The sequence below is a fragment of the Mytilus trossulus genome, chromosome 4 (genome assembly GCF_036588685.1).
Source record: "Mytilus trossulus isolate FHL-02 chromosome 4, PNRI_Mtr1.1.1.hap1, whole genome shotgun sequence".
Lineage (NCBI taxonomy): Eukaryota > Metazoa > Mollusca > Bivalvia > Mytilida > Mytilidae > Mytilus > Mytilus trossulus.
In genome coordinates this window covers 91,393,866-91,410,602 of record NC_086376.1, presented here as the reverse complement: position 1 = coordinate 91,410,602, position 16,737 = coordinate 91,393,866, and the positions used below count along the sequence as shown (strand labels likewise).

Genomic DNA, 16,737 nt, shown 5'->3' with positions numbered 1-16,737 from the left:
AGAAAACATTGAAAAACATACACGGTTTTAAACAGAAATTTTGAAAAACATACCCTGTTCTAGACACGCTCAGAAAACGTTTGCCCTGTTCTATACCGTCTGAAATAGATGCTGTTCTAAACCCGGGTTATAGACGCAACCCTGTACTAGACAAATACTTAATGTTTAAAAAAAATACCGTGTTCTCACAAACAGTGCATTGAAAAAATGACCATGTTCTACCCAGCAGGACATCATGAAAAAGGGATCCTATTTTGCGGCAAACTCGTACCACTGAAAATTTAGGAAGTACACCCCCCCCCCCCCCCCCCCCCTCCGGGAGTTACATATTCTTCTATATTGAAGATTAGGAACTGTTGCATGCGTGGAGAATCTTTGCATTTTGACGTACTTATAACTTATACAACGCACGTTTAACGATTATACTTAGCGTTCATCTAGCGTGCAACTAACGTATACGGACTTTGTCAATTTTCTCTGTACGTCTGGTGCACGCCGGTCTACACGCCAATATGTGACGCCAGCATTACCATGCAGTTTGAGAAATTTCATTTTATAAACACCTTCCTAGATGTAGTTTTTTTTCCAGTTAAATGTATTCAGATTGGTCCACTTTATTCACGAAAAGTATGAAAAAAAGGGTTTTTGTTCGATTTTTGTTCAATAGCTCAACAAAATGTTACAATTGATGAAAAATGAGAAAATCATCAGGAAATTGTACTTTCAAAGGAACATATCAAAAGAAGAAGTACACCACCATAGATCACCATATGATTATATGGGGACGAAGTCCCCAATTACGGTAGAAAAATCAATGAAAAAAAAAAAAAAAAAAAATCTGGGAAAATTTCCCGAATTTTTCATTGTACTAATGAACTCAAAATCGTTAACTTTTTTTTTCAGATCTAGTTCCTGTTCCGGTTTTCCCGCATTTGCGCAGAAATCTGTCTTCTTTGCATGAGACTGATATTTTTTTTATATTGATCAGTCTAGTAAAATATAAGATTGGAACTCAATAAAATTTTAATATGATAATTGTTTGATTTGAAAAAAAAACGTTACCTGATGGAAGGGTTTCTTTTGTTTACATTGAATATGACGTCATAACTTAAGGTGGTATGGGAGTCTAAAATAAAAATGATAGAATTTGTTCATACTTTGTCAAAATGTAGTATCTATTGATACATGATCAGAAATATTATAAAAATGATAGGTCACCGTGCATTTTCTCAAGCTACAGGTTGTGACAAAATGACAAATTTTGTATGGATTATACAGGAAAAAACACCATTTTGTGAATAAAAACTAAACAAAATGATAGAATTGTAAAATAAATTAGGAAAAGATTGCTTTCAGACAATGCTTTGAGAATATCAAAAAAAAAGATAGGGTCACCGTACGTTTTTTCCGGCTAAAAGACAAAATAGGAAAATTTCATGTAGAGTCCTTCAGAAAATGCACTGTTATAGAGTTACCTCCCCTTAAAATGACAATTTGAAAAATATTCAAAAACAACCAAAATTAATCTACATTTGTAAAAATATTAATATTTCTAAGTTATATTCTTATAAATTGGTTCTTTTAAATGAAAATTCACATTAAATTCTGCATTCCTGCATCAAATTTTGCTAACTTATTAGAATATATGGACCTTAGATTCTCTGTTTTTTACAATCCAAGATGGCGAAAGACACCCATACCACCTTAAAGAACGTCACAGCTAAATCCATAACAACAGAACCAAAATCGGGAACGTTACGGTATTTCCGTATCCTTTATTAATATGCTTGAAGTAAAAAAAAATATACATACAGACTTCGTCCCCATTCACAGGTTATGCCTGCCTCATATTATTTCTCAACATTTTTTTTTAATATGAGGCAGGCATTACCTGTAAATGGGGACGAAGTCTGTATGAATTATTTTTTTGTAACTTAAATATTTGTTAAAACAAAGAAACGGAAATACGGCCGTAACGTTTCCGATTTTGGTTCTGTTGTTAGGGATTTTAATTGTGACGTTTTTTAACTATGACGTCATATGCAATGTAAACAAAGAAACGCTGTCATCAGGTAACGTTTTTTCATATCAAGAAATTATTTAAAAAAATGAAATTGGTATTGCATTCCTTCCTATTTATACTAGACTGATTAATATATAGTTTACTCAAAGATTCATACAACACGTGACCGGAAAAAGGAAGTATATTGTAGATTACTGCGCAGGTCCGGGATATCAAAACATGACATAAAAAAAAGTTAACGATTTTGAGTTCATTAGTACAATGAAAAATTCGGGAAATTTTCCCGATTTTTTTTTTTTTTAATTTTTCTACTTCGTCCCCATATAAGTCATTTAAACTAGTATAGAAAGTCCCTGTTCAAACCCCAAAACAGGTTTAGAAATGAGGGCCCTCATGGGGTTTTTGATTATGTGATTACTTGGCCGTTTTTTTAAGTGATTATTTGATTATTAAGCCAAATAGAGTCATGATTATTTGATTACCTAGGACTGTATTTTTAGTTTATGATTATTTGATTACTAAAGATAAGCAAATATTTAATGATTATGTGATTATATTGGCAAAAAAATGGTGATTATGTGATTACTAGGACCCCCATGAGGGGCCTCAGAAATAAGATTTATTCTTGGCTTCTCATAGGTGTACATCCTAAATGGGTCAAACATGGTTTAATAGACTTAAACGTAGTCCAAATAATTATGACGTCTTGAAAGGCTATTATAATTTTTTTCTTTGACGCCTGTAAGATTTTTAAAATCCAAATAAATCATAAGTACATTGTTGTTTTTAATTTGGTACCTGAATAATTGGTACTAAGATAAACCTAAATTCAAACATCTAAACAACTTGCTCAATCACTCCTGTGACTAAGATGTTAAGACACGTGAACTTCCGGGAAAACAAAAAAAACGTGAATCTCTGAGGATGGGTGCTACTTTTATCATTTTAGGTAAACACAGAGTCTTACCACTGTAGACAAATTTCCATTTACTGTTTGATATGAAAACCTTTCAGGCTTGATCTCAAAAATAACATCGAAACTATTGAAGCAGGAGACAGCACTATGCATATGCCGGCTATGGACAAATTCAACTACATCATTACATGTAACATATGGTACTGCCTGGTCTAATCCAAATAATTATGACTTCTTGAAAAGCGTCACAGAATTGAATTAGAATAGACTTTCAAGTTGTCATAATTATTTGGAAAAGTACTGGTCATCATGGTCATGCTGGTAGTGTCTGTATATATGTATACAGTATATAGTCAAAATAATTATGAACAAATATTTATATTTTTGACCCCTTAAGCTTCTAACAACGCAGGCGTCACATCAAAACATAAAATAGCCTTTCCAGGATGTCAATAATTGAATTAACAGTACTGTAATTGCTGTCACTTCTGGCCTTACCCACTATAGATTTTACTAACCCCTATAGTGAACCCTAAAACTTAGTAAAAGTGTGACTGTGTCTATCATGTTTATTGGAACATGACGCGTCAGCCGCATTCTTCCATTACTATTGACCAGAACAACAGGAAGTCGATTATTGCCTCCGCCTACCGCACTTGGTTTCATATACTGGTATCTGCTTGTATTCCGCTACACTAGAACAAAGTGTGTTAGTCGGACAGGAACCAGTTTACATACTTTATTTTATTTAGAACAACAAAAATGTTGACCTGTCCATAGGAAGTCTTGTATAGTCCGCGCTTTTATTCTCAACAATTGGACCTTCCAGTGGGGATGCGCACTAAATAGTATAATTAGCAATAAATAAGAGAACAAGTTCAATATTTGCGGTGAGGTTGTTTGTTTACATTCCGCCATCTTTGTTATTGATATTGTAGAGGGCGCTCTCATGATTTTTCAAACTAATTATTTTAACTCGTCTATATTAATAAGTTATTTCTATTTAATATCAAATTAAAAGTGATAAATATAAAAACTAAACCTTTCATTACAAATTTCTCCTTTCTGTTCAATGCATTTAGAATTTGTAAACTACAAAACGTAATCGGTTATTGTTCATTCCGTTTTGATGTTTCATACAGACTTAAAATTGGTTTGTATAAGCTTAGACCCTTCAAACATTAATATGATAGGTATATTAAAGACTGTTTTACAAAAGGATGGAACTTTTTTATTTTCAAAATCGTATTATAGTGATATCTGTCATGTACGGATTTCGACTTTCACTGGTTAATTTCTTCTTTTACACGTGCGATTTAAACTTCCTTTCAAAACATCACAAAGTTTCAAAAGTTTTTTAAGTGAATTAAACTTATTTCAACAATCATGAAGCGTTCTAGAATCATTTTAAAACAGTTTCTACTTCTGTTTGATGATCAAAAACAGGGTTTCTCAAGAAAATACCGCAAACGATCGCAGAGGATTTGAAATGTTCAACTCAAATCGGCACCTGGTTAAATCGGCATATTGTCAAATCGGCACCTATTTGAAGTCAATTTGGCATCCAATAACATTTGTTATAATATTTTCTATTCAATCAACTTATAACTTTTACAAAGTACATAGTTAATTAGTTGTTGTGTATAAAGGTAAACAACGAAGCCCTTACCCAAGCTGTAACAATGAAACAATTAGAAAAATAAAATGGAAATCTATGTGTCCCTTTCAATAAATCTAACTTTCATGCCAAATAATAGCTAATTTTAGGTGTTCTTTTTAGGAAAGTTTAAACAACATCAAACCAACAATCCTGTAAAATGCTCAACTGGTTAAAAAATGCATAAAAATTGAATATTCAATACCTTTAATTCCTAAATATACCTCATATATATAATTAAAAATACATGTTCCAGACCACTAGACGTTCTGTCAATAGCATGAAAATATTGGCAATGGGAAGAAAATAGTGTCCATATATATATATATGGACACTATTTTCTTCCATATACACAAATGTATGGACACTATTTTCTTCCCATTGCCAATATTTTCATGCTTTTGACAGAACGTCTAGTGCTCTATATTATATATATGGACACTATTTTCTTCCCATTGCCAATATTTTCATGCTATTGACAGAATGTCTAGTGCCTATGTCCAGACCACGAGTATTTGGACTGTACGTTCCGGACGGTATACATATACTCGTACAGTCTGACAATACTTGTATGGTCGGACCGTATGAGTAAACATGTATGGTCCAGTCATCCAGTACGAGCTAACCATTTATCACAATCTTTATTTTTTATTTTTTATAAATTTTCATCATTACAATTACTTTTAGATGGATCAAATGAATAATTGAACAATTGAATTAAATATTTGTTTAATTGAATATCTGAATCCTATTTTGGTGTTTTCTCCTATGGTGACTCTTACTACCACAATTAATGATAAATTATTTACATTTACATGTTTGCAGTTCATTCATGTTCCTTTGCATTTGCATTATTTTATAAAGTTTCTAATATTCTAAAATTGTAGTTCCACATCATGTTAACTTCCGATAATGTAAATTTCTATGATCATAATTCAATTAAAGTATTACTGATCGACAAGCTAAATACAAGATATTAACATGATGAACAGATTTAATAAGCGTGAATTTTTGTATTAGTTAAAAAATTAAGTTTTTATTCCAATTACTATTGGAACTTTTACATATTAATTTGAGAGTTTAGTTATGTTGAGCTGTAAATGAACTTTACATGCATTTGTAACTTATAAACTTAAGCAACTTCTTAATGATATTGATCAGATTATTTTGAAAAAGTACGCATACGGTCCAGACCGCACGCATACGGTCCAAATACTCATACGGTCTGGAACAGACACATTTAGTTGAGAAAAATAAATATATACAAAATGTACATGAACCCCCAAAAATGTGAAAGTAAATATTTTCAGACAATCCTTTCCTTAGGTACTTAACTCTTTTTGCTTAAATACTAAAAACAATCTGGCAACCCCTTTCTTATTTTTACTCTTTTTGCTAAAAAATACTGTTAAAAATATATATTTAACATGGGTGAAAAATTTACTATATAGGGTGTCGATTTGACCAGGTGCCAATGCAATTTAACCAGGTGCCGGTTTGACTATAATTTTTTTTAATTACCTGAGTTTCATTAGACCTTTGATAACAGTAACAAAAAGATTATTTAAAATTATTTAAAATTTTCTGAGAGAAGGGACTATGTACCAGTGAGAAATATACAAGCCTTTTTACGGTATTTATTTGTACAATTCAGGTAGTCTTGACCTATTCATTTGTCTTTAAAAAAAACAGTCACTTCACACACACACATATATACGAATATCAATTATATGCTTACAAGACATGTTGCATTGTTAAATTAATTACGGTATGTGAAAATCAAGACTTGCATAAAAAATATCCCAATATTAGAGACAGTGGCGTCATTTTTCCTCAGAGCTTTCAGCTCTTTGATTATTTTTACTATAGACTAGTGATTTTCAAATTTTAAGCAGGGTTGGTAATTCCATATCAAATAATTATGACACATTGAAAGTTTTTTTTTCTTCCTTAATATCGCAGATAGGCAATCATATAGCTTTAATTTCAAGAAATCGTAATTAATTTACAATGTATTTGGACTAGCAATACCCATGTTTTATAAGTTTTATATAGAGGATATTGACAATGAATTGTCTTGATCAAGCTGGAATGAAAATAGATATACTACCAGTCAAAATGCAGGGGTACAGTTGAATCTGTGTAAACACCTTATGATATCAAGATTAATGAAGATGTGTCACCAACATTTATTATTTTAATACAAGGACAGTCCTCACCTGAACAAACCTTTAAAGAGAATGCTAGGACACCTAGAAGTCTGCTATTGTAGTTGAGAAAGCCAAAGTTTCAGATTTTTTTTGTTATCAACCACCCTTTAGGCCTTATAAGGCTGCCAGGGTAGAGTGGAATCTGTGTGAACTCCTTATCAAGATTAATGAAGATGCGTCTCCAACATTATAATTTACAAACACCCACAGTGACCCGCCACCTCGATAGAAATTTAAAGGAAATGCTAGGACACCTAGAAGTCTGTAATTTCAATTGAGAAAGCCGAGAACCACTGGGGTCAAAAGTACACATTCTAGTTTAAATTCTGGTCTAGTAAAGAGTTACATTTGTATGTGTGGGAGGATGAACATCAACCTTATATGATCCTGATGATTGTATCCACTCAAAATTGTTGATTATAAAAGGTTTTTTTTGTTGAAATATCATGCTGTTTTTTTTATTTCAGCTCACTCTACCAATTCACTACCCCTGAAATAGAAATAGAAATATCTTTTTAGTAGAATAATGATATGCACTTGTAACTCATATTATGTGCATTATTTAATCATTCTCAATTTAACAGACATTTTTTTGTACATTCTTCTAAGTCATGTAAGTAGATTTGATAACACATTTTATGTTGTGTTTGTGTTCAGGTGTTCTGATAAAAAAAAACTTACAAAAATTTGATGACATTTTTATAGAAAAATAAATGATATGGGATATCCATCTATGAGACAATGTCAGTTCATGCTCAGCAAAAGAACAACACATTTATTGCTGTTTTTCGTCTCGAAAACACAAAGAGGCATTCAACACAGAACATTAAAAAAATTCCTAAAAAATCATCTCAACTTTAGCATGTTTAGTAGTCTTATGGCAAGTTTAAGATAGTCCCTAACATAAGTTTGAGTATTATTCTTAGCAAACAGAATCTGATAGACTTTGTGTTTCAACAAAATACAAATGTAGACATAAAATTATTTGGGTCAAAAGCACATGATGCACAGATGTAGGATAATGTTCCTGACACCAAGCTTATACATGTTTAAAATGCAATAACTGATAAGAATACACTACTATACTGAATAAACATAGTCCATAATACATGTAATATAAAAGGTTTAAGAGTGTCTTCAAACCAATATCATAGTCTGAATATTTTATTTTGTAGGTACATCAATACTTGCTATATTTTTGGCTGGATACTTTGCTCAGCATTACCTTCCCCCACCAAAACCAAAGATAGTTGGTATAGATCTTGGTAAGTATATATGATGAAATATCTACATCTATATTCAGCCTTGTCTATCTTTAGCTGGGTCATAAATGTGAGATGATTTGTAATTAGATCTTGGTAGAAATATAAGCTATCCTGATTGGATTAGTTAAAGATTTTAAAGAATTATTTTGAAAGGATACTTTATAATTTTTTGTTCTTTATGTAGCTAAGCAGTATTTATGCCATATGTATTTATGTCTTTTGTACAGATCTTTGCAAATTTATTTTCTAGTTACATGTACTGATGATGATTAATAAGCACAGCTGTATGTACATGTACACCCATGTTATCACAACTCAAATATCTTTAACAAATCTATGATTTTCCTCATCAGAAACTGTATATTCCAATGCTGTTTTATTTTCTTGAACATTTATAAATGTTACATGTTTATATACATGTACAGATTCCACCGGTACTATTTCTTTGAAATGCATTGACTTACATTTTGTATGTAATGGTTTACTTTAATAAATTGTTATTTGGATGGAGAGTGGTCTCATTGGCACTCACACCACATCTTCCTATATCTAAGAAAATAAAAATAAGAAGATTGCCAATGAAACAACTTTACAGAAGAGACCAAATGACAAAGCAATTGACAACTATGAGTCACTGTACAGCATTAAACAATGAGCAAACATATATCCCATAGTCATGATAGTCAGATATAAAAAGGCCCCAAGATTAAATGACAAAAAATTTCAAACGAGAAAACTAACAGCCTATTTATGTAAACAATATTGAACAAAAAAACAAATATGATACAATGAACACAGTAACAAACAACAACCCCTATTACCAATAATTACAGGCTCCTGACTATGGACAGGGCACATACAGTATGTTGGGGGGGGGGGGGGTACAACAGCTTGAAGAAGTCAAAATTCCCCTTCAATATATTTATGTCTTTATAAAGCTTTCTAAACTGTTTTGTCAGGATTTTGTAGATATCATGATATTGTGCTCCATATTAAGGTGTAAATTAACATTAGTTGTAATTATATTATAGGTGCTACATTTTCATGTGTTGGTGTATATCATGATATTGTGCTCCATATTAAGGTGTAAATTAACATTAGTTGTAATTATATTATAGGTACTACATTTTCATGTGTTGGTGTATATCATGCAGTGAGTGGTAAAGTGAATATTCTAGAAGCACAAGACGGACATAAGTGTATACCTAGTGTTGTAGCATATAGGTATTTATACATAAGTGTATACCGAGTGTTGTAGCATATAGGTATTTATACATAAGTGTATACCAAGTGTTGTAGCATATAGGTATTTATACATAAGTGTATACCGAGTGTTGTAGCATATAGGTAATTATACATAAGTGTATACCAAGTGTTGTAGCATATAGGTATTTATACATAAGTGTATACCTAGTGTTGTAGCATATAGGTATTTATACATAAGTGTATACCAAGTGTTGTAGCATATAGGTATTTATACATAAGTGTATACCAAGTGTTGTAGCATATAGGTATTTATACATAAGTGTATACCGAGTGTTGTAGCATATAGGTATTTATACATAAGTGTATACCGAGTGTTGGAGCATATAGGTATTTATACATAAGTGTATACCAAGTGTTGTAGCATATAGGTATTTATACATAAGTGTATACCTAGTGTTGTAGCATATAGGTATTTATACATAAGTGTATACCGAGTGTTGTAGCATATAGGTATTTATACATAAGTGTATACCGAGTGTTGTAGCATATAGGTATTTATACATAAGCAAGAATAAATAAAGGGTTCAAAATACAAATGTAGTTTAACATATACTGTACCAGTATTAGCTATGCAGGGACAAAACTTAAAGGGAGCCTAGTCATCCATGGCCCCTAGATTTTGAGCTGGACTACTAAACTTGCAGGTAAAATTTAGTTGAACATATAGAAACTATTTATGAAATATCTGGTCTGAGCTCCCAGCTTGAAATTCCCAAGTTTTGTCCAAGCTTTGATGCATTTGCTAAGGCTCACACTTGTAAGGCTCCTGCTACTTCAGAACATTGGTAGAAGTGGTAAGACTTAGGGAGGAGTGCTCATTGCTTCTGGTGCTACAATGTTTGATTTTAGAATAATCATGATAATATAAAGGACTATATACATGTATGTATCATATTTATTTAATTCCTCTTTATATCTTTCAAAACATTTTAAGAATACAATTAAATTAAAACATTAAAGTTACACAAATACATGTTTTCCTCTCATCAGAAAATACCAACATAAACACTGATGTATGGGTTCTGTAAACTCGGAAATTATTGCTTGCATTTATTATTGGAGAATGGACAAACATGTGACATTGAGTCTTTTAATGAGTAATTCTCTCTTGTTTTAGTGACGATGGAATACTTGTGGGATATAAAGCAGTAGCTCAGTCAGAACATAATCCTGGAAATACCATCTACGATGCCAAGCGTTTTATTGGTAAAGTATTTGGTAAAGAGGAGTTACAGACATTACAGAAAACCTATCCATTTCAGGTATGAGAGAATATAAAATAAATTTACCTTTAATCTATGATCAAATATAACATAAATTTACCTTTAATCTATGATCAAATATAACATAAATTTACCTTTAATCTATGATCAAATATAACATAAATTTACCTTTAATCTATGATCAAATATAACAAATTTACTTTTAATCTATGATCAAATATAAAATAAATTTACCTTTAATCTATGATCAAATATAACATAAAATTACTTTTAATCTATGATCAAATATAACATAAATTTACCTTTAATCTATGATCAAATATAACATAAATTTACCTTTAATCTATGATCAAATATAACAGAAATTTACTTTTAATCTATGATCAAATATAACATAAATTTACCTTTAATCTATGATCAAATATAACATAAATTTACTTTTAATCTATGATCAAATATAACATAAATTTACCTTTAATCTAGGATCAAATATAACATAAATTTAATTTTTAATCTATGATCAAATATAACATAAATTTACTTTTAATCTATGATCAAATATAACATAAATTTACCTTTAATCTATGATCAAATATAACATAAATTTACCTTTAATCTATGATTAAATATAACATAAATTTACCTTTAATCTATGATCAAATATAACAAATTTACTTTTAATCTATGATCAAATATAACAAATTTACTTTTAATCTATGATCAAATATAACATAAATTTACTTTTAATCTATGATCAAATATAACATAAATTTACTTTTAATCTATGATCAAATATAACATAAATTTACTTTTAATCTATGATCAAATATAACATAAATTTACTTTTAATCTAGGATCAAATATAACAAATTTACTTTTAATCTATGATCAAATATAACATAAATTTACTTTTAATCTATGATCAAATATAACATAAATTTACTTTTAATCTATGATCAAATATAACATAAATTTACTTTTAATCTATGATCAAATATAACATAAATTTACCTTTAATCTATGATCAAATATAACATAAATTTACTTTTAATCTATGATCAAATATAACATAAATTTACTTTTAATCTATGATCAAATATAAGGGGCAGAATTGATTTGTGCCAATTATGATTTTGAAAAGGTATCAATTGTGCCATGCTTTACTTTTCGAATGATATCAATTCCTCCACATTTACCTGTACATTTTGTACCTATAGGAAGATGTGGTTTGAGTGCCAATGAGACAACTCTCATATACATGTAACATGTGTTTGTGTAACATGCATTCATGTAACATGTACTATGAATAACCTATCAACTTTAAATTAAACTCAACACTCTTCAAAATTGAGAAACATCACTAAGAAATAGATTGTTCATTAACCAAATAAATTATTTCGCATGTAAAGATGTCTGATATAATATCATTCAAGAAAATAATTTTGATAGAGAAAAATATGTCATCGTCTTGGAATACACAAATTTTGTCATTCAAGAAAATAATTTTGATGGAGAAAAATATGTCATTGTCTTGGAATACACAAATTTTGTCAAGTCTTGAAGCAAATGAAGTGGAGCATTGGCGAAAATGGGTTGTTGTGCAAATGAGTTCATTTTTGGCGCAAAAAGAGATCGCCCAAATATATAACTGTAACATGTGTTATAAACCTGTGCTTTTGAGATACAATGTATGATCAAATATGTCATGTGTCATAAACCTATACTTTTGTGATAAAACATAACATTTATCAGATAGAAACCACATACCTGCATCAAGAATACAATGGAATACTGGCATTTCTAGTCAATTAGGATATATATAGGAGACTCCGAGTCAAACGCATTCTTGATATGAAAAAGGTTTTCAAATGTTTTGAATTTAAAAACTAAACAGCATTATTGATGCCTAATACTTATAGCACTGTTCTGGTTTATAACTTGTTTTTATTATTATTATTGCAGATGGAAGCAGATGAACATGGAATGATACGATATGTTATATCAGTCAATAATACAGAACAAAGGGTTAGACCAGAGGATATAGGATCCACCATTATAGAATTTCTTAAAAATGCTGCTGTCACGAATCTGACTTCTCCAGTTACTAAAGTAGTTATGTCAGTACCAGCTGAGTTTGATCAGCTTCAGAGAAATTATACCAGGAAGGCTGCTAATAATGCTGGTAGGTTTTCTTATAAGGGTATTTATTTACCAAATTTCCCCGACCATCATCCCAGATGGCCTCTATTGTATCAACCTACCTATTGTATTTATTGTGAACTTGTTCTTGTCCTGAATATGCATGAAATATTTGCCACTGGACAGTAAGCAACCAACAATCAATCAATCAATATAAGGGTATTTAGGGTAAAAAGATTCTGTTCTATAGAAATAAGGAGATGTGGTATGATTGCAAATGAAATAACCATCCACCAAAGTTCAAATAATATACCTTGTAGATATAAGCATTTAACAATGAGGATATATACAATATAGTCGGCTGTTAAAGGCCAGACATGAAAAACTTAAACAGTCTGAAGAAAACTAACAGCCTAATTTTAGCTTGCATTTCAGACAGTTATATCAATCAGTCTTTACAGCAAAATGCATTGAGTTTGTAGGAAAAAGTATTATCTTTGGTAAGCTTACTTGCTAGCTGAACTGTGAAGTCATTATTAGGTTAGGTGTACTACCCTCCATTAAGAGAATATTAGTCAGCTAGATAACCAATCAGTCTGTCTTTATGACTAGACTTCTCAGAAAGGAAGGTAGTGTAGTTAACCTTACAATGAATTCACTGTTCAGGTGGCAAGCTAAACAAATTTGACTGTCAATATTGATAAATATGAAAGTTCTAATATTATTGGATCTTAAAATGAATAATTACACATATATGCTCACTTCCGGTCTATTGCCCTTGAATTCCTTCATGACAATAGCAGATTAGCCAGCTAAAAAAATTTTTTACAGTTTGCTGATTAGAAAGTAATCAATCATGCTAAATCTACTTGTTTTAACAACAACAAAAAACATAAAAAATTCTACGGAGTTGATCAAGTAGCACTTCTTCATATTAACTTTGTTATGTTTTAGGTTTAGAGGTGTTCAGAATAATTAATGAACCAACAGCAGCTGCACTAGCCTATGGACTGCACACTAAGCCAAGTCTAAGTAATGTTTTAGTGATAGATCTTGGTGGTGGTACATTGGATGTATCTCTACTCAATGTTCAGGGAGGGATGTTTCTCACACAGGGTATGGCTGGTAACAATATACTAGGGGGAGAGGATTTCAATGAGAGACTTCATTCTTATTTAAAGACTGTGATAGAGAAGAGACACAAACAGTCATTGACTGACAAAGAAGATCTACAAACATTACGATTAGCAGTGGAAGATGCTAAAATAAATCTAACATCATCTGACCACACATTTCTTAGTATACATTTGCATTCTTTAGGTAAAAATTCATTATTTCAAGAAAGGATAACTAGATCGAAATTTGAAGAGTTGAACTCTGATCTTTTCAGTAAGGTGATAGATCCTATACAAACAGTTTTAAAGGCTACCAATCTACCTCCGGAGGAGATTGATGAAATAGTGTTAGTAGGTGGATCAACTAGAATTCCAAAGGTTAGACAGCTGATACATAAATTCTTCAACAAGAAACCCAACACAAATATAGACCCTGAACTGGCAGTGGCAATGGGAGTGTCTGTACAGGCTGGTATTATTGGAGGAATGTGGCCTTTGACTGTCAGTGCAGTAGAACTACCCACCAGAGTCAAGAAAATACAAATCAACTAATCATTACTTATTGTTTTAAATAGGGGAGATAAAAAGCAAGGTGTGTGATGGATGATAGAATAAAAAAGTGAATGAGAATTATAAATGAGATAGGGCTATAAGACTGAAAAAAGAAAGAAAAATAATCTGAGAGGGAAGGAAAATTGTTAATTTTTAAATGGTACATGAATGTAAATATTAACAGTCATATATATAGTGTATGGTACAATGATCTGAAAAATATTCCTGTAGTAAGCTTTATTTTGCGTCTAAATAATTATATAATTTGTATCATCAATCTTTATTTTTTCTACAGGGATTGTTATTGTTTTGTTTATCATCACCTGCTCATTGTTATTGTTTTGTATGTATATTTCAGCCCTGGAGGGAAAATTAAGCAATTTAAAGGTAGAATTTTAATTCTACTTTTGAAAAAAAAAAAAGGTGTAAAAATGCTGGAAAAATTTGAAATACAACTAATGCTTACTCCATACAATGTCTATGTAAAAAAATCAAAATAGGTAGAAATTTTATTCAGTCATTTAACCTTGTTTTAATTGTATATTTTTACCTTATAAATTTTCATTGTCATTTCTTCTTTAGACTATTTTGGTAGTGTCCATCTTCGCTAGCCAAGGGTTACGATCCACTCTCGCTCTCTTCACCCTTGGCAGATTGAGCCAACATTTGTGATATCAATGTTGCGCCATCTATCGAAAGATTAAAGTCACGCCCATTCCGAATACATTATTCTTGACCAATGGTAGCACTTGAACTCTTCAATTTGGAGTCAAAAACACGGTAGCGTCTAGATTCACCCACTTGGTAAAACCGGAAACAAAAATATACGTCAACATTCATGCATTTGTGCATGAAACATACACAGAAACTTCTATTAGTTGATTAAAAACATTTAAGTTGTCGCTAAATAAAGTCATATGTTTAATGATGTAAAGACTTGTTGCACCATACACATGTGGCACTTGTTTACAAACACTTTCTAGGTTTACACGTGATCATGTAATAGGCGCTTTTTGATTGGATGCAGGGAGTTTCTACTGAACCAATAAAAATCCTTACCTTGTGTCTACGAAATATTATCTTAATCCGCCAAGGGTGAAGAGAGCGGGAGTGGATCGTAACCCTTGGCTAGCGAAGATGGGTAGTGTCCTGGGGTTTCCTAACTTTATTTGTTGTTATAGCATTTTAAATAAATTGTCTAAAAAGGCATCACTAGTTACAATTTATATATATAATACAGTATCAATTACTTATGCACTTAAAAGAACATTTTTATTTATTATCTGTGAGCATAAAAGGAACTGAAGTTTCAAACTGAGATTTTCATTTTAATGCAGATTTTTTTTAGCTTGTATTTTTCAAAACATTCCATGATGAAGAACAGTCTTCAATTCCATGAATTATACTAGTGTAATTATGTGGTTTGACCATATTCATTGCTTGGTTAGTGTTGCTTTTGTTGAATGCATCTTTGTACACATGGAGTAGCTTACAATGATAGATGCTCTGATATAAACAAATGTAAAAAAAGACTCAACTTGCATCAGTCTAGATCTGCTCCTACCTATATTATATTTTTATGTTGTGATACAATTATCAACAATCAAGACCACATTATTTTTAAGTGGAATTAGTTATAAACCCACCTTTAATGTAAATAATATTTGTAGGCAAAAATAACCAACATGACTATAAAACCAAATAAGTGCTAAAATAGTGTTATGATTCTTACAACATAATGTTCAAACTGAGAGGTTTCTAACGAAACCAAATAGACTCATAATAACCCATACATGTATATTGAAACTTTTTTTATGTTAAAAAGTATTATAAATAAGTAGATTTAATAGTTATTTTCCAGTTGTGTTGATGAATTCAAGAATCCTATATTTAAAATGTCCAAGGACAACAGCCATTAAGTCCTGTAGTACAATCATGAATCTACATCTCCATAGTTCACTGAAACATCGGAACTTTTGATTGGCTGATAAGATTTGTGAGGCATTAACATAATCAAATTATATTTCTTAATAAAATGCAACATTCATGACTGCACATGCCTCCCATGACAACATCACTCCAATTGATAGGAAAACAAATGGAAAGCTTGACATAACTCAAAATTTCATAGTTGTAGCAAAAAAATGTAATAAATGCTTCTTTTTGTAATTTTATAGTGTTATAAAAGGGTTGATTGTGCAAATATTTTTATTATGAATGTTAGAAGCATTTCTAAATTTACTTAGGTATTGAAATGCTTTAACACTCCTATAAAATTACCAAAAGAGTTACTCAATTGTTAAATAAGTTTTATAGACTGTTTGTTATTTGTCTCATTGTTGAGGATTGTAAGTTGTGACTGTGATATATT

The 16,737-nt window shown here is 30.8% G+C and overlaps 1 protein-coding gene across 1 annotated transcript; it reads left to right on the top strand.

The window, feature by feature from the left end:
• The first annotated feature begins 2,874 nt into the window (after window positions 1-2,874).
• LOC134716289 (heat shock 70 kDa protein 13-like) lies at window positions 2,875-16,391 on the top strand. The gene is made up of 6 exons (XM_063579184.1): window positions 2,875-2,972; window positions 7,982-8,071; window positions 9,190-9,295; window positions 10,455-10,599; window positions 12,523-12,742; window positions 13,654-16,391. Exons 1-6 carry the CDS (start codon window positions 2,948-2,950, stop codon window positions 14,364-14,366), a joined length of 1,299 nt encoding a protein of 432 aa, XP_063435254.1. The 5' UTR covers window positions 2,875-2,947; the 3' UTR covers window positions 14,367-16,391.
• Window positions 16,392-16,737: the final 346 nt, after the last annotated feature.